The sequence below is a fragment of the Pangasianodon hypophthalmus genome, chromosome 22 (genome assembly GCF_027358585.1).
Source record: "Pangasianodon hypophthalmus isolate fPanHyp1 chromosome 22, fPanHyp1.pri, whole genome shotgun sequence".
In the NCBI taxonomy this organism is placed as follows: domain Eukaryota; kingdom Metazoa; phylum Chordata; class Actinopteri; order Siluriformes; family Pangasiidae; genus Pangasianodon; species Pangasianodon hypophthalmus.
In genome coordinates this window covers 17,430,216-17,455,719 of record NC_069731.1, presented here as the reverse complement: position 1 = coordinate 17,455,719, position 25,504 = coordinate 17,430,216, and the positions used below count along the sequence as shown (strand labels likewise).

The following is a 25,504-nucleotide window of genomic DNA, read 5'->3' as shown; positions in this document are numbered from 1 at the left end:
AACCAGTTTAGTTGAAGACATTGTCCAGAACAGGACTGATTCTGTTCAGTAGAAGACATTGACACAGTGTATGTTTAGTTTAGAAAACATCCTCTGTCTTCATTTTCTGAATACACTGAATAAACAATAAACACATTTCTAGACATACAAACAAGTGTGTTTATATAGATGTTCAATGTTGTTTATGTCCTCCACTCTGTCTCTGTCACTCAGGTAATCTCTCCAAGACTTGCACAGCAGATGGCTGGACTAAAGTGCTCCCCATAACGATTGCTGTGAATTGTGGATATAATCCCAATGGCACTGTCGATGAGGTAAGTCTGAGTGTCTGTCACACTTCAGGTTTTTTTAATAATGATAATAATAATACATTTTATTTATAAAGCACTTTACATTTTAAAGAAAATCTCAAAGTGCTACAAAAAACAGCAATTAAAACCAGCTGCCAACTGAGATTAGCACAGAAACTTAAACTATATTAAAACACTTTTTAAAAAGGTACGTTTTTAAACCCCTTTTAAAAGCATCAGTCATTTGTGGAGCCCTCAGATGTTCAGGGAGTTTTTTTGTAGAAAGCACACATCATGTATGCATTTAATTAAAAGAATTGTATTTAGAAAATATTCAAAGACTCCTAGACATGAAATTCATCTTTGGCTCTTCAAGCTTGAGATATTATGCCGAGAGCCCACTCACACAGTTTGGAAATCATTTCTTTTTCTTTATATATTCATTGCCTCATCGTGCCCCTCACCTTAGCAGCTGAGTTTTAATGTTCTTTTATTCTGACTCAGCAGTTCATCTCCTGCTCTTTAGCTGGATGTCATTCTCCTGGCACGGACCAAAGTGACACATTAGACTCCATTACACTGAGCACTTGACATTAAAGCATTCTCAAGAAATATTCCAAGACTGCCAGGTCCTTAGTGGTAAACCGTCTCATAGTTATACAGCTCTGTAAGTTACCAATGACCATTTTATGCCAAAACCATTTATATCTTTATACGTATTGCTATATTTATGTTTCCTGCCATTCATTTATTCAAAATAATATGTTAAAAATGAAATGTGGATCTAAACATATAACTACATCAGCACAATAGCAGGTTAAAAAAGAAGTTAAGCTTTGACCCTCTCAGTCTCCAGACTTGATCTGAAAAAGGCAGATAAAGACGACAACAATGATAATGACCACCTTCATCCTATAATGAACCATTTCTGTCCTGATCGGAGTGGTCTCTTCCAGGATGACTCCGCCCACATCCACACGGCTCAATGATATTGTTTTTCCTCTAATTTGTTGGCTGTCTGTATGTCTAGAACAGTGTGTAGAGGGTTACAAAAGAGACAGACAAGATATTAGAGAATATGTACATCACATTCAGAATCCTAACCATTTAGATTTTTCACTGTTAATATATAATTTTGAACCATAGTATAGGATTTGGAAATTCCATGAGGGAATGGTGCACATGCTGTCCTTAATAAGTGTCTGACCACTCAGGTAAGCCCTCAAAACAGACTACAGCTGAGGTCATTTAAAAACTATTACGTTAAATCTTACATTTGATACAAGACATAGCGGTGAATCATATAGCTGTTCCCCACACAGGGGAAATAATTACACATTTATTACTGAGATAGGAAAGAAGGACCTTGAGGGAGAAAGTATGCTAGGAAGGCATTTTGAATGATGGATGAAGATCATAGAGGTATCTCAGTCTGCAGCAGGAAAAGGTGGTATTTTTATATGAAAGATGAATGTCTTCTGACCCTGCTATTGTCAGTGGAGTTGACCTCAGCGGTCTTATTTAAAAAAAAAAAAATCCCTACTGAACATTACCAGCTCTTACGCAGAGCTTTTAAAATAATTTTTCCCACTCTTTTTTATATTTTATTTTGTTACAGTCTTTTCAATGGAATGACGTCCGTCGAGGCTTTTACTGAAGGCCGTGCATAACTTAAAGAAAAGAGAGCTATTACTCAGTTATGTGAACAAACTTAAAAGTAAAAGTGTTTGATTAGTTGAACCAACCTCATCGACTGACATTCAGCTTCTGTCTAATTGTGAGTAATGATGCAGTTATTCAGGGATTGCCTACAAGAAGTCTGCAGTTTAATTTAGTGGCTAATTATTAAGTGAAACCTAATACATTCTTAGAAGAACAAAGGCAAAAACTGACAGCACCATAAGATAAGATAATAATTTTCGAAGAGCTGCTGTTATGTTTCATAATTGTAGGATGTGTAAATTTAAATGAAATGTAAATATTTTTGCATGACAAATGAAGTCATTTAGAAAATATGTCTTGAAACATAAAAGTCAATGTTGCATTGTACAAGTTAGAGGGGTTATAAGAATTGCAGGACTTAATACCACCTAATACCAGTGTCAGTAGTTGCTAAGATAAAAACAAGCTAATCAGCTAAAACACTCAGAGTCCAACTGTATGCTGAAAAATAAGGTGGATTGATATTAAATGATTTTCATGGCCTTAAATGTAACTCCAGTTTTTCACTGGGTTGTTGACAAATTCCTGTTATAATGTACACTTGGTTTAAAAGCCAATAGCTACATAATTTAATTTAAATAATGCACTGTGTGTTTTTAGATCTCTTTTAAGGATAATTTCTACCGGTCGGTTAAGATTGGCTACACCATCGGACACAGCGTTTCTCTCATCTCTCTGACTACAGCTATAATCGTACTGTGCATCTTCAGGTAAGGAATCACTTTCAAATGCTAAAACGAACACTCTGCATAAGATTATGTGAGGGTTTTCTCGTTGATTTCTAATTAACAGTCCGTAATTAATCTTCTCAAACTTGCTGAGACTGTGCTAGGATGGAAAGGAGAGAACACAACTGATAGAATTATGTGTAGTGCATGTTAGAAACTTCACTAGCTGACGATTTAAAGCACAAAATAATCCTAAGTAAGAATAATTCCTTGATAATCCCTGACTAGTTACAGTCATCTCAGTAGATTAACAACTTGTATGCACACACATCTTGATTGCAGACAGGTTGAGATTATTTTTAACATTGTCATGTTTTACCTTAAAAATAAAAGTCGCACTGTGTTTTAAAACGACACGAAGGATCAACAACGATGCTGTGTACACAAGATACAGATTTAAATATTTATCTTGTCAGCAGCAAAGAGTTATCAGCAGGACAACCTTTGTTTAGGATTGATAATACAAAGTGTTTCTGCAGAATTTAAAAATAACTTGGCTGTTTATAATGCCATTTCAATGGACAACTGTTAGGCGAGTGTATCTGTTCTGTTCTTTCACATACTTGCTGCATGATTCTAAAACCGTGAACCCTTTCATGAGGTCAGGAGACTCACTTCCTTAGAGCATATGTCAATTAGCCGCTGTTAGTGTGGCTTTAAGCCAGATTTCCCAGCTCAGTCAATTGTAATGCTGTCTATTATCACCTCCAGTGCAGGGGCGGGAGGCTAATGCAGCCTTAACATGTCACTGATCAGCTCAATGGTGAGTTTGCGTGGCCTACAGGGAGATTTTAAGGATAAATTTGCAAAACACTGTTTATCGTGTCTCTCGGCTCATCACCTAGACACTACAGGATGACGATGTTCATCCCAGGCTTTCATTTTGATGATTAGGTTTGAGCTGTGTAATTTAACACAACAGAGCTGAACCAGAGCTGCGTTGGAGGAGATTACACGCCCCAACAAAGCTGTAAATGTAATCATTTGTAGACTTGGTTTAACATGCAGAATGCTGTGTGTTGTTGTTTGACTTAGCTGCTTTGATTTGTCCACAGAGAAACATTTTGTGAGACTTCTGTCTTACCTTTCTATACCCAATTTTGTGTAGAGAATGTGTTTACAGGATGATTCATACCTGCCCTTTTTCATACTGGTGAGATGGAAGGTCACAGAATGTTCTGTAATGAAGAACCCAGTGATATTTGAGAACTATAAATATAAGGCATGCTCATTGTACAATATACACAGGCTCTGAACAACCTACCTCTCCTTACTAGTAATTGGTTGCAGTCAGTTGCATGAATTCGGGTGCACGAGTGATCAGAGTGCACAGGTCTGGAGTTCAAAAGGAGTTTGTGTAACTCTCATAAGGCTTATTTGGGCAGTATTTGTTTTAAATAGGGAAGGGGCGGGGTAATTCGTGCTTTCTTATTCTCATCTGGATTGGATGTTGTTTGCTTTCGTCCTCCTCTGAACAAATTCCTGCCACAAAATACCTCAGACAAACTCAAAGGTGGGCTGATAGTTAAAGAGTTCAGATAGATATCTCAGGGATTATACAAGCAGATGTTGCTTTTTGCTTTGGAAAATGGTTTGACCACACACATAGAAAAATAATTTATAAAGACTTACAGCAATCAAAATAACAGCCGCTTTAGGAGAATCTTAAAAATTTTAGTTTAATTTAGGTTGTATTACTTTGTCTCACTGAGAGCTTGTTAGAAGAAAAAAAAATTAAAAAGAAAGAGTAATTATCTGACAGATTGATTAAATTGGCCAGTATAGTAACAGCTGGTGGCCTAAAAAGCCTCACTGTATAATTGCAAAAGCAACAAAATCATAATTGTAGTTTATAGTTTATATATAGTCCATAAATAAATCATCGTCCAGTGATGTAATTATATCATCAAGTGTGATCTAAACATTCATAGGAAATGAAAACCTCTAGAAAGTCGTTTACCCCACATTTACTGTTCAGCTTGCAGGCATCAGGATGCAAGAGTTTTACCACGGAGGAGACACGCAAATATTTTTGTTGTTATTTTGTTTGTACCTGCAGGCGAGGTTAGAATGGGTAGCTCGATACTCAGTCTAAGACACAGCCAGATGTCAGAAACAGAAAATACCAGAGTGTACAGGGAACCAGGAATCCAATTTTCTTCCTAATTTGGTCTTGGCCAATTCCCACGATTGCTGTGATTGACAGGGGAGAGACAGTCTGCCCCTCCTACCCAGAGAACACAGCCAGTTTTGCTGTCTTGGACTCCCGGCCATGAATGGCAGTGGCATCATCAGAACTCAAACTCGTGATCTTCGGAAGCCGCTCAGGAGCAGGAATAGTGAAGTAAGGCATTAGGAAACAAGACTGGAAAAATACTGAGCAGCAGTTTGGAAATTTTGCATAAACACAAATATAACTTTGTAAAGAACATAGACAAAATGGAAGTGGATATATACTGCTCTAAGCACAAGTGTGAACAAAAAAGACACATAAGGTGTTAGACAAGAGGAACAGGAAGACAACAGGAACTACAGAACACACAGTAAACATGAAGCAACTTTGATATGAAACCTTTACAAATCACATCCTAAAACATACAAAATGCAATAATATATTTTATACTTCCTGTATAAACAAAGATCACCAAATTAAGGTTCAAGTACTCTTGAGATTCTGCAGCAGAACACATATTAGTCTGGCGTTTTATAGCCTCCTATTTAAATTTGGACGGTGAACACTCTTGGCATGGTAAAGGCCAAATAAGAGCAAGAAGATGAATCCAGCTGTAATATCCTGCATATCTGAGCCAAGCTAATCTTTTTATACTGCACATTATAAAATCTAATCAAGATCTCAGTGCTTAATTTGCACTGTAGGGTTTCTCACTATAAGTGTGTTATATTAGGAAATGTTTCATCACTTTGTCTTGGCTTTTATAACATGAGCAGCTGGTTTGATTTAACTTGGATCTATTTGGATTATCAGAGAATGTAATATGAAATATGATGAAAAACAGTGACAGAATATGTATTTACAAATTTAGGAATCTGTATGAAATCTTTGTTGGAACTGTTTGTGTCTTTGGTATTATGTAACATTTTATAATGACCCTCAATTTCATAATGACTTCATTTGTTAGCATAGAGTTAGTGCTTTCACAGAATGTCAGGTCTTAAGTGAAGGGCTGTGTTGTGTCGTGTCTATAAAAATATTGCACTCATCATTCAGCGAGTAGGCAGATGAAAAACACTGCTCAAGCAAACTGCCAGATGCTTTCCATATAAATAAAGAGATAAATAAATAAGAGATTTGAGTAGCACTTTCTGCAAATCCTTGTACGCAGGGCGCACCTAAAAATGTCATGCACTCAGGCTTTGTCTCACCTCATTTGCTTTACGTAAGCTGTCATCATATTAAAACTCAACATAATCTTTATTATCCTAGTTCCATAATTCTCTTTAGCATGCACCAAATTATGCTTATGAATATAGGCAGCATGATTACAAGTTGGCCTGATTGAGATTGTTAGAAATGTTAGATGTCCCTTAAACTGCACTCCAGGCCTATAATTCAGCTCACCATGATTGTAAACATTGTTGTTTGTCATCATGATTGCCTCATGGCTGTCAAAAAACATGGCTGTCATTTTTATTTGTAAAGGATTAATCAAAGCTTTTGTTTCACATTAAAAAACATTACTAATTGAATCGCTCAGCTCAAATACCTCAAATGTCAATCACGGCCCAACTTTAGGCATGAAAGAAGTCTGACCACCGAGTGACAGGCAAGAGCTGGCAGCCAATCAGGAGAGAGAGAGAGAGAGAGAGAGTAAGCAGGTGTCAGAGTAAGTGTCAGTGTGATATTATAAGAGTAAATAGGATAAGAGTAAAGCAGTGATAGAGTTTTAGCTTTTTGCTTGCTGAACAGGTAAGATATTTTGTTCTCTAATTTGTTGGGAAATTAGTGAATGATTTATTAGCTTATTTATCCTCGTTGTAGATTTTATATCATGAGATACTCATGAGAGAACTCCTGATAGCTGGCTAGTGACTACCAGAAAGTGCTGGAGTGTTTCTCTGTATGTTTTGTATTTCAGAGTTGATTATTTTTTTATTGTTTTTTTTGTTTGTTTGTTTGTTTTGTTTTTTTTACAGGCTGGGGAGAAAAATACACAGATTAGATCAGATAGTTAAAAAAAATATGGTTTCATAAAACTTTATGATGTGGTTTCATAAAAGTTTACAACTGTGAGTGACTATATGTGCTTACTACTATTTTTTAACTTAGTAACAATGCTTTATAGGCATTTTACTACACTTTAATAATGTATAAAGTAGTATCTTTAATTCCTTGACAACTAAAAACTACAATATGAATGTCAACATTCATCATAAGTTTCTGAGATACTTTATTTTTAATTTCCTTTTTTTTTTGGACGTTCAACTTAGCAATTAGGAAGAATGCGCCTTGTTTGGTTTGGATCTTATCCTGTTTTTGTTCTCACTTACTTAACCCTTAGTTCGCATGCTTTGATTTTTAAATATTTTGGATTAATTTGTAATAAATGTGCTTTAATATTCTGTATAGAATTTGCTGACAGCAGTATGACACACACCATGGCATTACGATGAACCGTGATGTGTCTAAAATGAGTCAGATTTATGTCTGTGTGCTTACATCCTTGGTTTTCTTTCCCCAGGAAACTACATTGCACAAGGAATTACATTCACATGCACTTGTTCGTGGCTTTCATCTTGAAAGCCATTGCAGTGTTCATTAAAGACGTCGTCCTCTACGATGTCATTCAGGAGTCAGACAACTGCTCCCCTGTCTCTGTAAGTCCATTACGGCATGTCTCACATTCAGTGTTCATCATCAACCACTAATCTTGCAGCATCTCCTACTTGCATTCAGATTTAAATGATTAATGGTACCTTCTTTTGAGAGACATATGATAAAGAAGATTTTTTTTTAAATTGTAGTTTTTAGAGTAACCCTGCCCTTATTGTTTTTAACCTTTAATACCGATTTCAATTATGAGAACTTGCAAGGGTAAGTCTGTATAAGACTGTTTAAATATCCTATATCCTATATCCTATATCAGTTTGTTTGTGGTTGTATTACAATATTTTCCCTTTCAGTGTCATATTAAATCAGAGTTTTAAACAGAGTCATATTATAAATATTAAGTTTGGTGCGCCCGTTTGAAACTTTACACACTTGTGTTTTAGTATTTCAGATTGATTTTATATGCCTTTTTCATTTTAAGTTTGAAAATAAATAGATACACACAGAGTTTCTTTCAGCCTTCCTACTGTTATTGTTTTCTTTAAAGTCCAAACAATGTCACAGAACACTTTCTGCTTTACTCAGAGTATCTGAGTATTTTAAAGCATTGTTTCATCTATCATCTGCATGATAGCTGCTTCTTTAATCGTTGCGTCTGGCTCTCAATAATTTCCCATGGCTCGATTGCCCTATTAAATTCCACTTAATTCCACTTATGTGAGCTGACATTGGGGGTTGAGTTTGCAATACTGACACCACAAAGTTTTGTTCAGCTACACAAACAAAGCTATATTTAGACATGTGTTACAATTATTTATTTATTATAATGCATTGAGCCTGCATTTGTAAACATTCTCTGAATGATCGCTGACAGCACAGAGAAAGTGACACGGGAGATCCGTGAGAGGATTCGGCTGCTTATGTGAATCTCTCACTAAAACAAACTTGACCAAGGAAATATGAGCCTTCTTATCTCTGGAACGCTCGTCCAAGCAGTTTTCTTCAATTTACCAAAGCCAGAATAGAGATAGATAGATAGAATAAAGAGCAAGACCAAATACATCCATTTAATTTTCCAGTTCTATTTGAATTTGTATCCATTTAGAGTTATATTTAATAGTGTAGAACACCTGTGAAACAAGTTAGCTCCTGTTATCAGTTTATAGTAGCTATAAACAGTCATCCCCTCAACACAGGAAAGCTCTCCATCCTGAAAATGTTCCTGTGTTGGAAAACCTAAAGTTACACCTTTACTGTTACAAAGCACTGACTCTGGAGCCTCTTTCCAAAAGTTTTAATAAATAAATGCCTCCTCACAGATAAACTTCACCATATCAACAATTAGACACCCTAAAAGTCCCTGTGGAAGTTGTTACTATAGAAACTATTACATATTAGAACAAGTGCATTAATATAAACCATGCAGCCAGAACTATTGTCAGAGCTGCTGTTATAGAAAGTGAATCACCTTATGACCAATCAGACTCAAGCATTAAGCAGCGCTGTGGTATAATTTCAGTTATTGAACAGGAAATATTATTAAGAGAATTAAATATCAGAGAATTGCCAGCTTACGGGTTACAGGTTATGTGTTGAACTATCAGTACCTTAAACGTTAAGCCTGGAGCTTGGGAGGACGACAGATCATTACCAAAAAAGTATTATAAAATAATCCATTATGCAGTGATTTGCTGCATGGGGTCATATTAAGCACATGATAAAAAGCTGCAATGAGGCTGATTCACCGTGTTTTCACCCTGTCCGTGGCCTCGCCTCCAGCCAAAGCTTTTTAAATCCATTTCAGGAAGAGGACCTGAAGCAGGAGGCCATGTTTCAGCTAGGCTTTTGGAGCAATTTTAGATGATGTGGGTGCATTAGAACTACAGACAGAGCCCATTTGTATCACGTTCCCTATGCAGAAAGCATCAATCAGTTTCCACACTCCAAACCCCAGAGTGTTCTGTTCCCCGGTAAAAAGTTTTTTACGCTGCCATGTGTGAGATTCATTATTGAACCAGGAATGCAACTCAGAGCTGTGGGGGTGTTTGAGTGCTCCTCTGATTTGGCTTGATTTTGCAGCACCTCAGGGAGAGAGAATTAGAGACAGAGACATTTGTTCTGACTAAAAAATAATTCAGAGGCACAAATCACAAGGCATTTCCAGTGGTGTTTTGAAACATTCTGTTGTGGAGTTGTGTTTGGTCTCATTTGTAATTTTGAATTTTGTAGAAAGAAGTCGAGAGTCATCATGAATTCATTACATATATAATCTGTCTGTGTCATTACATATCTAATCTGTCTGTGTCTCCATGTCCTCACCCTGTTTGTGTGTTGCCTTTTGGTTCTACTCTCTGATATCATTTCATTGGTTTTTGTCCCACAGTAGCTTGTTTACAGTCTTTTGGTTTTCGTGTCTCACCACTGCTCCTACCATCTACCATTTTTGTTCTTGAATAAAACTTATTGTAGCCTAAGTCTCTTAATAGTTTTCTGACTTTTTAATGCTGCTAAAGATTAACGATGGTGCATTTAGTTTAAAAGTTCTGCCACCATTTTAAATCTTGAATAAATGATATATAAAAAAAATTATACCACAGCACTGTTAAATTCTCAAATCTGATTGGTCAGAAGGGGTTGATTAATTTTCTGTAACTATAATTACAGCTCTGACAGTAGTTCCAGCTGTAATTCAGTCTACTAAATCAATCTATCTATTTAATGGTGAAGCTTTCCTTAAGAAGATATTTATTTAATGTTTAAGGAGTTTCCAGTGTCAGTGCTTTGTAAGTCTTTGTAAGAGAGAAAGAAAAAGTTGCTGGTGAGGGGAACAATTATTTATAGCTGCTATAACGTAATTGATAACAGGAACTAATTTGTATTGTGGACGTTCCACAACATAAAATGTAACTGTAAAGGGATAAAAAGCATGACAGGTTGTGCAGTTGCTGTAGATTTAATTTAATTAATGTTGTTTCTTGGGGAACCTGCCAAAGTTCTGCAGATCTTTGGTTCTGCAGGTTGAAGACAGCCTTGATGGTTTTTTTCTGAAGCAGTTACCAGCATGTTATTTATACAGGGCTTTAACAAACATTAACAATTCAAAGGACAAGAGAGAAAAAAAACAAGCAGGATTTTGTCTGCCTGATAAGGGATGTTTAAAGCAGAAAAATCCATCCTTAAATATAGCTTAAATACCAACACTCTCCAAAGCCACTGTAAGCATTCTGGGAGTAAAAGCATGTTCTTAGTTGTTCTGTTCCTGGAGTTTCACAGATGACATTTTAAAGAAATAAATGTTATCAAAGGGGACAGACTTACAGCTAAGCAGTCTGACAGCGCTAAATCTTCTTCTTATCTTCTTCACTTACAAGTTCATTTTTATGCTAATGAATGAAAACCCGGTGAATCTGTTCTACACTGAGAAGCACATTATGACAACTTCCTTCCCCACTAGCATTAGTAGCATTAATTACTTTTTTTAACACCACACAATTTGTGTAGTAATTAGTCAGAGCACAGCTGGAAGCTTGACTGATTTGTAAATTAGTTATTTGAAATGATCAGTTAATGAAATTGAAACTTTATTCATTTGCATACTCTTGATTGTGTGATATGAAATTCTGTGAACATGTAGCTTTTTAATTCTTTGGTGAAGAATATTACAGTGAAACTGCTGTAAAAGGGAGCTGGTCATTTGTAAAAAAAAAATAAAAATAAATAAATAAATAAATAAATTCTGTGTCCTCCGAATCAGCACACTCTCAGCTTTCCAGTTCCACCACTTACTGAACTATATAAACAGTAAAAGAAAAGAAATTAAAATTTCCTTTTTTTTTTTTTTTTTTTTTTTTGCATTTTACTGCACACATACAGCACAAACAATTTCTCAGTAACATTTTGTCAACAAATAAAAGCTACTGGACATAATTTGTCTATATGTTTGTCTAAATGTCAGTATATCTATACGAGTCCCATTTTCACCACATGTGTATGAAAGGATATGTTTAGGACCAAACGTAATAATGCAAAACTCTTTCAGGTTTTCACTGACTCGGAAAAGACTGTCATTCTCTGGATTGACTGCAAATAAGAAAATGCTTGCCTTAGACTGGCAACTTCCACAATCTCTGTGACCCAGGTCACATTAAATGTATTCTTTCTTAGACATCATGAACATGGAATTATCTGTGGTATGAATGCGTGGGGCCGCTCAAAAAACTCTCTCAGCATGGTCAAGGGCAATCTCTAAAATTAAGGAGCTGTTGTAATTACTTTAATTGTTTTATGTGTTTTAAATGTAATTGATTAATTGTTAATATATTTTTTTCCCAATTTGTCGTCTTATTGAATTGTTGTGATGTTATTTTATGTATTGTCAGTAACTGCACCTTAACATGTTATAGGGGCAGTGGGATGGGGGAAAAGGGTTTTTTTTTTGTACTTTAATTTTGCAGTCTTCAATAAAAATTTGATCAAAAAAAGAATTGATTTTTGAAAATAAGTTACTTTCAATGTTTCTTGTGTTTATTTTCAGGTTGGCTGCAAAGCTGCCATCGTCTTCTTTCAATATTGCATTATGGCGAGTTTCTTCTGGCTCCTGGTCGAGGGCCTGTACCTTCACACCCTATTGGCTGTCTCTTTCTTCTCAGAGAGGAAATACTTCTGGTGGTACATCCTGATTGGCTGGGGTGCGTAGCCAACACTTGTGAATCTGTTTGTAGTGTAAATTATCCAACAGACATCGTGGACAGACATCGTGATGGCAGCTGTCTTCTGTCCTGTTGGTTATATAAATATAATTTAACCATGTAACACAGCATAGCCCTGTGTTATTCGAATGGGATAAATGTTCAGGCTATATGTCAGTCAAGTAATGTTGTTGGGTAGCATCTGTAGTAATTAGCTTCAATTCTCACAGGCTAAGTGTACTAAACCATGTACTAAAAAATGACATGCATATTACATACAGCTCGTTTTAATACAAACGGATTGTTTTGACATTTCTGATAAACGCTTGTTGTAGGGCTCATGGCTGCACAAGTTGATTATTAATAGGTCACATGACCATGTACGTAGACTGTACCTGGACCTTCTTTTAAACAGCATCTATATTTTATTGTTCTGCTTTTTAAATTCAGCCAATACTTGGTTTTGGTCTCAGCGGGAGACGATAAAAAGGGCGAGTGCTCCTAGAGGGCTTTATACTGAATAAAAAGCGCAAACCCTCTTTCCCCACATGATTTAATGGAATTTTTACCAACACATCAGTTCAGACGGGATTTATATTACCTGGGGTTATTTTTTAGTAATGAAGGTTTTTAGAAGGTAAAATACAATGTGTGTAAGCACAGTCTGTAAAAATTACTAACATGATGCATTTGCACAGGATTAAAATCTCAGAGACATCCCATTAAATGTACCCAGGAGCAATTGATTGTGTCCTGAATGCTTGCTGATGCACTGGCCCTACAGCCTAATTTAACCTTGAATTAGCATTATAATCCCAACACTGGTGAAGCAAAACAAAAATGTTATGTAACAAGAAACATCATACCTACTAATTTCAGCTGTATTCTCCCTGCCTTTTGCTCTGCAAAATCATCAGCGATTAATCTTGCTGCTTCATGTGTGTTCAGTAATAAAATTTGCCAAGGATGACCGACTTATCAGTCTTCAGCAGTTTGTTTATGGACATTGTCCTGTCGACCATTAGAAACTCACACTGAAATAAATCTCTACAGGTTAATGCAGTTAACCTTTAATTGATTTGTAAATTATCATAGCCTCTTAGTGAATACACCCTTTGTAGATATTTTGTGGAAGGAGTAGCATCAATGTGCTGTTATTCTTTCTTTATCTGTGTGTCAGTTATGCGAGTTATGTGAGTTATACAGTTAAGGCTTATAGTGCTTGGTCTGTATGTATGTGTATACCTAAACTTCATGCAAATGAGTGCATATTTAAATGTCCCTTTCCATCATAGCTTGCCTGTTTATTGTTTAGCTTGATAGCTATGGCTTATGCAGCTGAGTCCTGATGAAACATTTTCAGGAAATCAGTGAAATCTTTTGTGTATTTTTTCTTCATGGTTTTAGGAGGGCCGATGATTTTCATCACAGCCTGGAGCTTTGCCAAAGCCTACTTCGATGACGTTGGGTATGTCATATTCATAAATCACCACACATAATAAAGCCAATAAGGTTAAATCCTCGTACAGGGTTAAACCTGAAGCCAATTCAAACTGACAGACTCATAGCAAGTTACTGAGAGTAATTCAACACTGGTAATTGAACCGAGTGCCTCTAGAAATGTATGTTATTAAATATCATAACTGATAGTGGAAAAGCGCTGAGGTTATGTTAAATCATCCATAAAACCACCATTTCGTTTTTTTCCCCTCTATCAGGTGCTGGGATATTATCGAGAACTCAGACCCGTTCTGGTGGATCATCAAAACGCCTATATTAGCTTCTATACTGGTGAGATCACTCATTTTCAAGGTTGGAGTAAAAATCAATTTGCAGCTCAATCAAAGGTTACACAGTGACCTTGATGATAATAATTGAATAACCTGAAGGTGTATTTTATATTGAATTACCTGTCACTGAGTTATATAGTTGATCATCTCAGTGTATTGTCACCTTATACTTCTGTATTAGATATAAGTAAGAGATGTCTAATTTAGTTTCATATTTCCCTGAGGACAAAACTATGAAACTGTTTATTGATTTCAGTGCAGCAGTAATGGTAGCCAAGACCCAACTAGATTACTGTAGTGCACTGTGCCTAAAAAACACAGTGGTAGCCCTTTAATTTACAGTACAATATGCACCTATTTCAGTTGGGTTTGTGGTAATTCTAAGTAATTTCTGGTACATACTTTGCATATTGCATTGTAAGGTACAATACTTCTACCAGGTTTGTACATCAGTACTCAGAATTTAGTAGGTAATACTGTAGAACTTACAAAATAGGTAGTAAATGTGTAATAAAATTTCTAACAATATTTACTTTAAAGTCATCTTAAAGTAAATGGTTACTGATCATGTTTCAGCCAAATATAGATATTAGCATATATTAATGGCTTATATACACTATATGGCCAAAGGTTTGTGGACCCCTGACCATCACATCCATATGTGCTTGTTGAACATCCTATTCCAGATTTAGTCCCCTTTTGCTGTTATAATAACTTTTAAAATAATAACTTTTACTGCTGTTAAAATCCACTTTTCTCAGAAGGCTTTCCGCTAGATTTTGGAGCGTGGCAAGCCATGTCTTCATGAAACTCACTTTGTGCACAGGGGCATTGTCATGCTGGAACAGGTTTGGGCCACTTAGTTCCTCTTAGTGAAGGGAAATTGTAAATGGTGTGATGGTCAGGTGTCCATATATAGTCAATATTGTCAATATAGTGTATATAGGATATTATATATATATATATATATATATATATATATATAAAACAGGAAGGCTACGATAACTCAAATAACAACTGTGGTGAGCAGAAAAGCATCTCAGAATGCACAACAAGTCAAACTTTGAAGCAGATGGCTACAGCAGAAGACCACATCAGGCTCACTCCTGTCAGACATAAACAGGAAACTGAGGCTACAGTGGGAAGAGGCTCACTGTCACTGGACAGTTGAAGATAGGAAAAAACTCACCTGGTTTTTATATAATCCTCAACTTTCACTTAGATCACATTTTTCGCCATTCTGATGTTTGATGCCCTTTTTTACGCATTGCGCTCCTGCCACATGATTGGCTGATTGGAAAATTGTATGAATGAGCAGGTATACAAGTTTTCCTATTAAACTGGCCAGTGAGTGTATTTACCCATTAGATTCTATGCATTTATTGCACAGTAGAAACAAATGTGTTTGTACACACATAGTAGTTTTGTTTTTAAATACAATATGCAAGGTATGTCCCAGACATCACATATAATCTTTATATACATATCTGTTAAATAATAGTGCTACATTCTATATAAATGTATATGAAAATATTACTATGAATGTTATTTAATTTTATTCCCACTATTATTACTTTTAATACTCGTTCAATCTAAGCAGAATATTTAATTACTGATTTTTGCATGTATGAAAGTTTCTTAGTTCAACCAAGTTTGTGAAGTTTTCACACCCAGTATGGAAGAAATAAAACAAGATGAAAATGTTGGACTAGACTTTAATCATATAGTGAAGAAGGATCCAGAAAGAAACAGAGAGAGACAAGAGACACATTTCTATAAAATGTACTTTATTGAATTATTTTTTAGATGCTTCTATAGATTTTTGTTTCACAGAAGAGTACTATAAATTACTTAACAGTTACAGAAGTTATTTTTTCCTTTTTTGCATAGATTCACAGTTTGTATTCTTCTACATTCACAAATTATCTATCTGAAACAGTCTGGCCAATTCAGTGATTTGGGATTTAAAATTTTGTAAACACAGACTTCTTGCTTATCCTGATAACGTGGCATTGTGAGTCAGATTTCAGCCTAACACATAACGTGTACTGCACTCACCAGTCAATCCCATTGAGCTCCAAAACAACACTTGTCAACTGACATTGCAAGCTGACAAAATCAGTGGCTATTGACTGAAAATATTGACCATGTGCTTAGTTTCCATGGTCTGGCCATATGACCAATAGACTGGACTGAATAAGAAAACAGGACATGTCCTCAAATTAACATGGAATTAAAGATGGATCTGAACTTCCTGACAGCAGGAGAAAAATGATACATTCACTTTGCAAGAAAATTTGTCATTTCGTGAATTTAGTGAGTATTTGAAGGAAAAACTTTGTAGATTTGTAGTCTTGTATGGGTAAAGTAAAAGGTGAGGAGCAGAATATTTTTACTATAATTTATTTTGGCACTAATAACATACTCATACACAATAAAAGCCTTTAACTACATTCATCATTCCCTGCAGGGGGAGAGAGAAGGGGAACGTAGGGGGATGTGCATAGCCACTGTTGGAAAAACTGTTTCCCTAGTTAAATGTTTATGCAAATTTTATGATGTCTGGGATTTGCGCTCTCCAGCAAGCGTGTGATTTGTGGCTGTAGCATACAAGGATAGAGTAGACACTTCTCACTTCCACCCACTCACTCATCCCCTCGTCAAAGTGCAGCAGAGAAACAGCTGTTCCATGCACATCGCACATTTGAGGTTTCCACAAACATTATTGAACAAGAGTCCATTAGTCCTGTTTTCTCTCTGTATGGCCTGCTGTTTTGGGCTTCCTGTATCTCTGCTAATAGACTGCAGCTTTAGTTTTTGTGACAAACCAACACTTTGTGCTTTGGGTAATAGATTAGTTTTATGGTGTAGCATCAATTATGGAACATGGCACTGAGTAAAAGAGCACACAAATCATGCTGTTGTTTTTTCTCCAATGACAGATGAACTTCATCCTGTTCATTTGTATCATACGCATACTGCGGCAGAAGATCAACTGCCCCGACATCGGGAGAAATGAATCAAATCAATATTCGTGAGTGTCGTATTTGCTATCAGTACTTTTTTGTAAATGTGGTTTCTGTGCATTTTCAGGTTCACAGAAACGTGTTTATTTTAAGCAATTTTTTCTCTAAAGAGCCACACAGTTTTAAGGATGAAGGGGTATGTGGAAAGCATTTTATCTCATGTAATTTTAATGCAGGGCACAAGAAGAAAGGCATTTGAGTCCTTCCCCACTGCCCAGCGGCGAAGCGAAGCTCTCTGCATTACAGTCTCATCTCTGTAAATGTCAGTGGATCATGCCAGCTCTATCCACGTGACTTAATGTCCTTTGTCCTTAAGTAGCTTTCTACGATGCAGGACGAGTCTGTCTTAAAGCCTTTACAGTTTCATCCTATCATTGCAGTTGTTGTTATTCTGTTTTGTGATAACACCGTACTCCGGTTTTGAAAGTGTACCCCAGCCTTCTAATGCTTCCAGATTACAGATGAAAGAAAAAAATTCACCCAAAGCTGTTTGTGTGTTTTGCTCTCGCTCTGCAGGAGGCTGGCTAAATCGATGCTGTTGCTGATTCCACTCTTTGGAATAAACTTCATCATATTTGCATTCATCCCAGAACACATCAGAACAGAGCTGAGGCTGGTGTTCGACCTCATCCTGGGTTCCTTCCAGGTATGGCCTCGGAGTAGAGACTTTTTTTTTCAGCAGGAGCTTTGTTAGCCATGATCTAATTTTATGAGATAAAGTGGAAAAAACTCCGCCCAGGCTGTTTCTTGGTAGAACCATCTTAAGGCTCGTTGCACAGATTCAATATCTCAATGCCACACACTTTGGCTGTTTTTCAGCCAAGCTTGTTTCCTAATTTCACCCTCTGTTTCTGTTTTAACTAAGCTCCTCAGCAGAAGGCATAATTGCGTGATTTAGGCAGTGCCTCCAGGGTGTTGCACTCTGAGAGGCCATGATGTGTCAACTTTCCTTATTGTCTGCTGCATGAGTCAGAGAGGAATGGCCTCCTACATACTAATTACGCTGTCACAGTCACGTTCCATGAATAAATGAACTGACAGGCATCCCTAGTCATATAGCTCAGTGTAATTAATGTGTTTAGTTCCCAAGAGGCTGTGTTGAATGAATGAGCATGTAAAAATCCTCCCCGATGTGTGTGTATATAAGATATCTTTACTCTACTTACAGGGCTTTGTGGTGGCTGTCCTCTACTGCTTCTTGAATGGAGAGGTAGGTAGCTTTTAAAAGATTTGGACTCCTTATATGAGTCAGTAGAAGCAATCATAATAGAAATTTCCTGCTGTCATATGTTTATTGTAAATAATTACAGTATGTTTCCACTGGTAGTGTCTTATTCGTACAGCTTTAACTCTGTCTTCCAACTTTTTCTAAAAGTTGGGTGCGGTCTGTGAAATCTAATTTGGCTCATATTAGATTCCAGTTTTGTTCTTATTTGCTAATTTGATTTGCTAATTCTGGCATACTGAGCTGCTTTGGAAAACAAAACAAATGTGTTCTAAAGATGAACTGAAAAGAAAAACTTTGCTTTTTTCTGCTTGACAGTTTAAGTCTGGCTGAACTTTTCATGGTGAAAACATTTTCATTAGACACCTTAATGAGGCACATTTGAATAAATTAATTAGAGCATGTCTAACTTCTTGAACTTCCTAATAAAATTAACTGTGGACACCATTTTCTAATGGAGTTCTGAACCATTCAAACTTTTGCACAAACTTCAGAAACTGTTTATGTAAAAATCTACACACTCATATTCATAATCCCATCCTGACCATTGTCTCTTTGCTTTTTCTCAGGTTCAGGCTGAGATCAAGAGGAAGTGGAGAAGGTGGCATCTAGAGAGGTTCCTGGGCTCCGGCACTAAGTACCAGCACCCGTCTATGGGCAGCAACGGCAACAACTTTGCCACTCAGATCTCCATGCTGACGCGGTGCAGCCCTAAAACTCAGCGAGCCTCCACCTGCCACGACGACTCCTCCACCACCATATAGCTCAGCAGAGTCACCTGACACAGGACAGTAATCGTCTGTAGATCCACTCATACTGTGTGTCGTACGCATCAGGATATGGGTGCAGGATTCTGTGAAGTTCCTCTCAATTCAGATGGCATGAGGGTACCACAAGCACTCCGCATCACATTCTCTTGAGATATGAGCTACGTATGGCTCAGAGGTGAATTTTGAAAAGTTATTTCCATATAACAACATAAAGTTCGTTTTAACTGTTGCGTCAGTGACGTGTGGTTGCAGTGACGTGCTGTAACCAGTGTTAGAAATGTCATATCAGCCAAACAATGGGCCTCATTCATCAATCTTTTAGTAAAATTGTGTGTAAATGTTGCGTAAGCCAATCCGAACTAAAATTTACTGCCAGATTTACAAAAGTTTTGGAAAGGCTGATTTTCTTCTTACCCGCCTGCGTATGTTGATCAAACAAAACACGTTCCCGACACAGCTCATTTGCATGTAGTGATACCCACAAAACTCCATAAAGGTAAAGTGCACAGACAGCTGGGAGCCAAAAATGAACGATCAGGGTAAAGGCTGAAAAACAGAAGTGAAAATTATTTAGATTCATTTCTATGCCAATAAAAATAATTAATAATATAATACTATAATAATAGTGCTAAATCTTCCGTCTGCTGAGGCATTTGTTCATGGCTTATGGCTATGCACAGACAGACCGGCCCTCCGTTTATACAGCGGCATTTCTTGTGTCATAATTGAATAATTTGTCTTATTTGTCTTAATTCATGGCTTATTTGTCATAATTCCCACAGAGTACATACAGAATAAACTGATAACTGCAAAAAAATCAGATGGCAATAATACAGTCAGTGCACTAAATGCATGTAATATGTTGCAAGTAAGCTGTACATGTGCTGATTTTTTGATAGGCCCAAACTTCTGATGGCTTTATCAGATTTCTTGAAATCCAGTAATTTCAAAAACATTGAATCAATCAGATCATAATCGGATTATGAGTGGGCATGTAAACACACTTATTATGCAGCTTATGGTTTTATTACAGTATATTATAATCAGTTCTGGCATTGCTTTACTACATACAACCGCTGTAACTCAGGTTGTTCAGCAGCCAGACACACAACAAAAGCTACAAACGTAGCTAAAATAAAATATAATCTTTTATGCTGCACAAAGATGCTGAATGATTTGGTTGTGGATGGTAGAAATATTCTTCGCAATAGTATTGCTACGCAATAATTCAGTTCAAACTGGTAAAAACAACAAGAAACAGCATGAGTATTGGCCCCATGTTAATGGATACAGGCTCAAAAGCTTACATGGTACTAACAGTAAAAGTGGACTACCTAAGTTGTATAAATAGAAAAAAAATAATTTGTTAAAGATTACCAAAGTCAGGCATTTGTACAAATATTTTAACAGAACATTTGTTTACTCCAAACTTATGTAGAATGCAAGAGCAGTTATTTAATTACAAAAGTTAATGTTTATGTAAATCATGTATTTTTGCAGGCCATGTTCATGAAATCTTTAGTTACAGGTGTGTGTAAATCTGCATAATTAATCCTTTAAGGGATGGAACTGCTTTTTCAGAGAGGAAAATATGCAGGTTTTGTGGATATGCCGTGCGGGTAGAAAGCACAAAACCTTTGGGAAAGTGTTATATTTTACTGCATTGCTCCAGTGTTGGAGTGTTAAATAAAACTTTGTGTTATGTAGTTGTGTATTTAAACATTTTTTGATGGAATTCTGCAGCTGCCCTTTATTATAAGTGAGATTAATCTGGATTAAACATACTTTCTGTTCATTTCTCATTACAGAGACATGTTGAAATTATTGTTCGTAGTAATACACTATAGTATACAATACTGAAAAAAAAAAACATAAAATAGAGTTTTGGTTTTTTTTTAACTTTGTGCATTACAATTGACAAATTTTATATTCCCACATTTTATCCTGCTTTTGCACATTATAAATCAGTATATTAAGATGAACTCTCCATTATGTCAGGACTCATAACATCACTGCTGCTTCATTTCGTCAGTCTTGCTCTTAATTCGGAATATGTTGTAACATGTTTTGAAGAAGGTACACAGCGTCATAACTTAAGTATGTGGAGTTACTTCTCTACTTCACGGTTGTGTAACCGAATGTGAATGTGTTGTGCTTGCGGGACCCACTATGCTGTACAGCAGTGTTTCCGATATCTGCTCCATCAACTTCCCGAATCTGCACATTTTAGTGTGTTTCCTGCTGGAACACATCACAGAATTAGCTAGCTAAATGTTACAGACAGAGTAGATGTTACTGACAGAATTTACTCTTCATTTATTTACAGAAGATTTTTACTACCACATTTGCAAACATTTCCTGCCCTGAAATGGCACCCAACTCCCTATTCTCAACATTAACAAAGTGCATTATGGGTATCATGTACCCTAGCTTACACAGTTTGGGATTGTGGGATTTTACAATTGCTAACTAATATGCTCCACTATGTGTTTGGGCATTTCACAAAATAACACATCTACATAACAAAGCATACTATATTAGGTCATTTCAGATAAAGTCTCAGTGGTAAAACTGACTCATCTGGTGCATTATGAGAATCTGAGACTATATAAGGTTAGAAAGTAATCACTATGGTCCATTCTGAAGTTATGATGCCTATGCAGGGATCATTTCAGGGGAAACAACTGATGGACAACTTTTTCCTAAGACTCTTTTTTTTTCATGATGAATGAATATATGGCCATGGCAACAGGCCAGCTTAAATGTTGGTGAAGTTCAATTAAGAGACATTATATTTAAGCATATTAAATTGTAAGATAAAATAAATAAAACAGCTGGAAGTGGTGTTACTGCAAATACGCTCTTCAGAACAGGTTTCGTGTTTTTATTGCTACCTCAGGTTAAAAAAAAAAAACCTCAGCTCATACATTTGTATTTGTTTGCTTCTCATTAGTCTAAGTGTACAGCAGCTCCTAAATTAAACTGGTGTCTACATCAGGACGTTGTTGTCGCTTTTGTCGTTTGTTGTTTTAGTCCATTTGTTCATTATTAAATTGAGGTACTTGTTTGTGTGTACATAAGCGTCTATGACTGTGCGACAATAAAACACCAGCTTTTGAAAAATGACATTTAAGTGTAATCGTCTTCAGAGAGAGTAAGGCCATAGTTTTGATTCTTTAAGATTGGACTGCAGTCAGTGTCTCCTACGAATGAATAGACACTAGGCTTGATTTCTAGTATATGGGACATAACCATTACCTCACTGAGGGCATGGGGTGTGTCAAAGAAGGAAACACACTAAAATGTGCAGTACAGTGAGACAACAGTAGCAGGACAAGAAAACACTGTTGTATAAACAGGATTTGGATTAAACATGACTAATTTATACTCATCAGAGGAAACAGCACTGAATGTCTAGATCATGGAGATTGCAGAAGGCTTTTATTTCTGTGCTGGGACTCGTCCTTTTTTTCTTATGTGAACAAATAACACAAATAACAACCAAAAGTGGATTGCTGACTATCCAAAATCTAAATGGAGATACACTGTAGAGAGAAAATGAGACATTTCTCCCAGACACCTTGCATATTTTGTGGATGATTTTCCAAACTACACAGTGTGTGTATATGGTCTGTGTGTGTGTGTGTGTGTGTGTGTGAGAGAGAGAGAGAGACAGAGAGAGAGAGAGAAATGATGTATCTGTAAGCTGAATGCCCTTCTCTGCACTATCATTATCATTCCCATAAGGCATCATTCCTTGTCATACAATCAGAGTCTGTGTATGTTGCGATTGTGTTAGTGTTGGTTTATCACTTATAGCTGTAGCGTGATGGGACATTTTTACAGCTCAATGTCGGATCCCATTAAGCGATAAACGGTGACCGCAAGCTGGAAGTTTACATCCAAGAATCCGAGTAAAACTGGATCTGTCAAAAATGGATCCAAATTTGAATGTTGTTTTATTTTTAGTGTAGATTAAAATCTATGATTAGAATAATTGTGTATTTATGTTACAATAAAGAGAGATGACATTGCTGTATTTTTATGATGATGCTTATGTCACAGCCTAGCCTGTCTGTTCTCATCTGTTTCTATCAAACAGAACACCAAGTCCAAACCACATGCTGTACATAAAGCACACACTAAAGAACATTGGGTAACTTCAAATGTATTTGAAGGCTAACTAAATGCATTAACACTGAATAACATCATTATAGAATAATGCATGAGTACATATGTAAGGCTTGGATCAGCAGTCAAGTTATTTAATTGCCACTTAAGTTTGGGGACATAAATAATTTATTGAACTGGCTTATGTGGATCCTAGAACTTATTTGCTATGCACATCTAATGCAACTATGCATGTCTAATGTCTAATGTATGCGTTTTAAAGTAATTTTCTGAAGTAATCACTTATCTTGCATTACTTTAAACAAATAACGGGTTGCTGATACACTGTCAAGTATCTGACGTAATCCTGATATAATCTGCTAAATGCATGATCCAGTGCTTATTAATGTGTTATTTTCTTCATATCCCTTTTCTTTTGCTCAATACTGACACAAGCCTTTTATACATATCTATGTATTGTTAAATGTCATTCAGTGCTTACTTATTAATAGCCTTCAAATAAAGAGTTTAAAGTATGTATAAGGTTTGATTATCACTCTTAAAGAACTCTGAGCTCATCCCAAACACAATAATGAAGTTATTATATACTGTGGTATTTTCTTTCTGCTTTGTTTGTGGCTTGTGGATACTTCGTGGAAAGTTTTTGACATAAAGTGAAAGTATTTGAGTTAAGGAAATGATGAGTATTTTAGCAGCTAGTTCAGTTCACAGAAACCAGCTTAGTTACAATAATTGTTGAGAGTCACTTAAGTATAAAAATCATTTTTTTAGCTTGTGTTATAAAGCCATTGTGTGCAGGTACAGTGTAAAATAACTTGAACTTACAGTTTCATTTTTTGTACGGTACATTAGAATGATATTTCATTTCACAACTATTTAATGATATCACTATCCTAATGTGTTTGTCAATATTTAAACAACACAAATGACCTCTCATTCATTGCCAAGAAGAATGTATGCCCTCACATAGTATAATGTGGATTTTGTCTGTGCTCAAGTTTTAGTTTGATTTAGTTCAGATATACTTCGTGTACTTGGCCGTGTAAATTTCGTCACAAAAAGACAAGTTGCCAAAAGTTTCCATCTGTGGTGCTGTACAGGTTTTCATCAAAATTAGTAAAAAATGTATTAACTGGGCTTTTTAACAATGTACCATTTACACACATGAACCGCTGAAGAACTGGATGCTGTGTAAATTAATCTGTGTTTGTGTATTGTCGAAGTGAAGCAAACAGTTCCGTGCATTATGCATGTGGCACATGCAATATCCAGTACACAGCACATCACAGCCACTATACATGACTAGTGCAAATTTATCCAAACATATGTGAATAGTCTGATTATTTTTGTACTCAAGCTGAAATGTGCTCACTTGTATTGTCGCTTTATGCTATTTTTGTAAGATTAAAAACAAAATATTCCTATTCTGTTTTACAGTGTTTACCACTATACCATTGCCAATAAACTACTTGAATTACTGTACTCTGTACTGTTACTCAATGTGCAATGTGTGTTTTAATTGTAACTAAAATTGCAGTGACAGTCCTTGAAATGTACAGGAGTAATTGTTTTTTTTTTTTGTATTTTAACACCTCAACATGTCAGAACCCGCATTCTTTTGCAAATCAACTGAGTCTAATATGTTTTTTTTTTTTTTTTTTTTTTTTGGTTTCAAGATGCTGTCAGCATTGTACAGGTCTATTATTATATGTATATATTATATTATATATATATATATATATATATATATATATATTATATTATATGTATATATATTGTATAATATACTTTCCTTTCAGGTGCTGGTCTACCTGTGGAATCCTTGCCTTGCTATTACAGAAGACACCTTTAACAGTGGATACTGCTGATGGAAGTTGAGCAGAACCAGCTACATTACCGGCTTCTGCCACAGCAACAACATCTACGTTTAAAGGTCACCATCACCTCTCTCACAAACGCCAACTGTCAACTTGTGAACATCTTGAACCAGCTTTTTTTCTTGGGATGAGTCATTCTTATATTCCCTGATCAACTCACCAGTTCAACCCTCAGTAAAACAGTGGAAGCATGCCTCTATTTCAGGACGAGCCTGGGAGCTTTATAGACCTGCATTTGGCTTGCCAATCCCTGTAAGACCTTTTTTGTATCTTGGAGGGTAGCTCTCTGAAGTTCACCACAAAGAAATAATTTCACTCTTCAACTTAAACATACCATAATTCTTGGGCATCTATGGATCCAGAAACAAGTTCCACATTTCCATGACCCACAAAGAGATACTTTGCAAGATGTTCAGCAAGGCCATGGCTACAGAACTGCCTACACATCAGCCCTGTATCTGCTCTAGA

At 36.2% G+C, this 25,504-nt stretch overlaps 1 protein-coding gene across 2 annotated transcripts in view; it reads left to right on the top strand.

Moving 5' to 3' along the window:
• The window catches only part of vipr1b (vasoactive intestinal peptide receptor 1b), a 53,027-nt gene extending 28,274 nt beyond the window's left edge, over positions 1 to 24,753 (top strand). For both annotated transcript variants that reach the window (XM_034298305.2, XM_026938244.3), the window contains exons 4-13: positions 214 to 314; positions 2,613 to 2,722; positions 7,441 to 7,576; positions 12,064 to 12,217; positions 13,625 to 13,685; positions 13,936 to 14,008; positions 16,950 to 17,041; positions 17,550 to 17,679; positions 18,202 to 18,243; positions 18,828 to 24,753. In XM_034298305.2, the coding sequence (XP_034154196.1) occupies positions 214 to 314; positions 2,613 to 2,722; positions 7,441 to 7,576; positions 12,064 to 12,217; positions 13,625 to 13,685; positions 13,936 to 14,008; positions 16,950 to 17,041; positions 17,550 to 17,679; positions 18,202 to 18,243; positions 18,828 to 19,022 (1,094 nt within the window). In that variant the 3' untranslated portion in view covers positions 19,023 to 24,753. The remainder of the gene's footprint in view (positions 1 to 213; positions 315 to 2,612; positions 2,723 to 7,440; positions 7,577 to 12,063; positions 12,218 to 13,624; positions 13,686 to 13,935; positions 14,009 to 16,949; positions 17,042 to 17,549; positions 17,680 to 18,201; positions 18,244 to 18,827) is intronic.
• Positions 24,754 to 25,504: the final 751 nt, after the last annotated feature.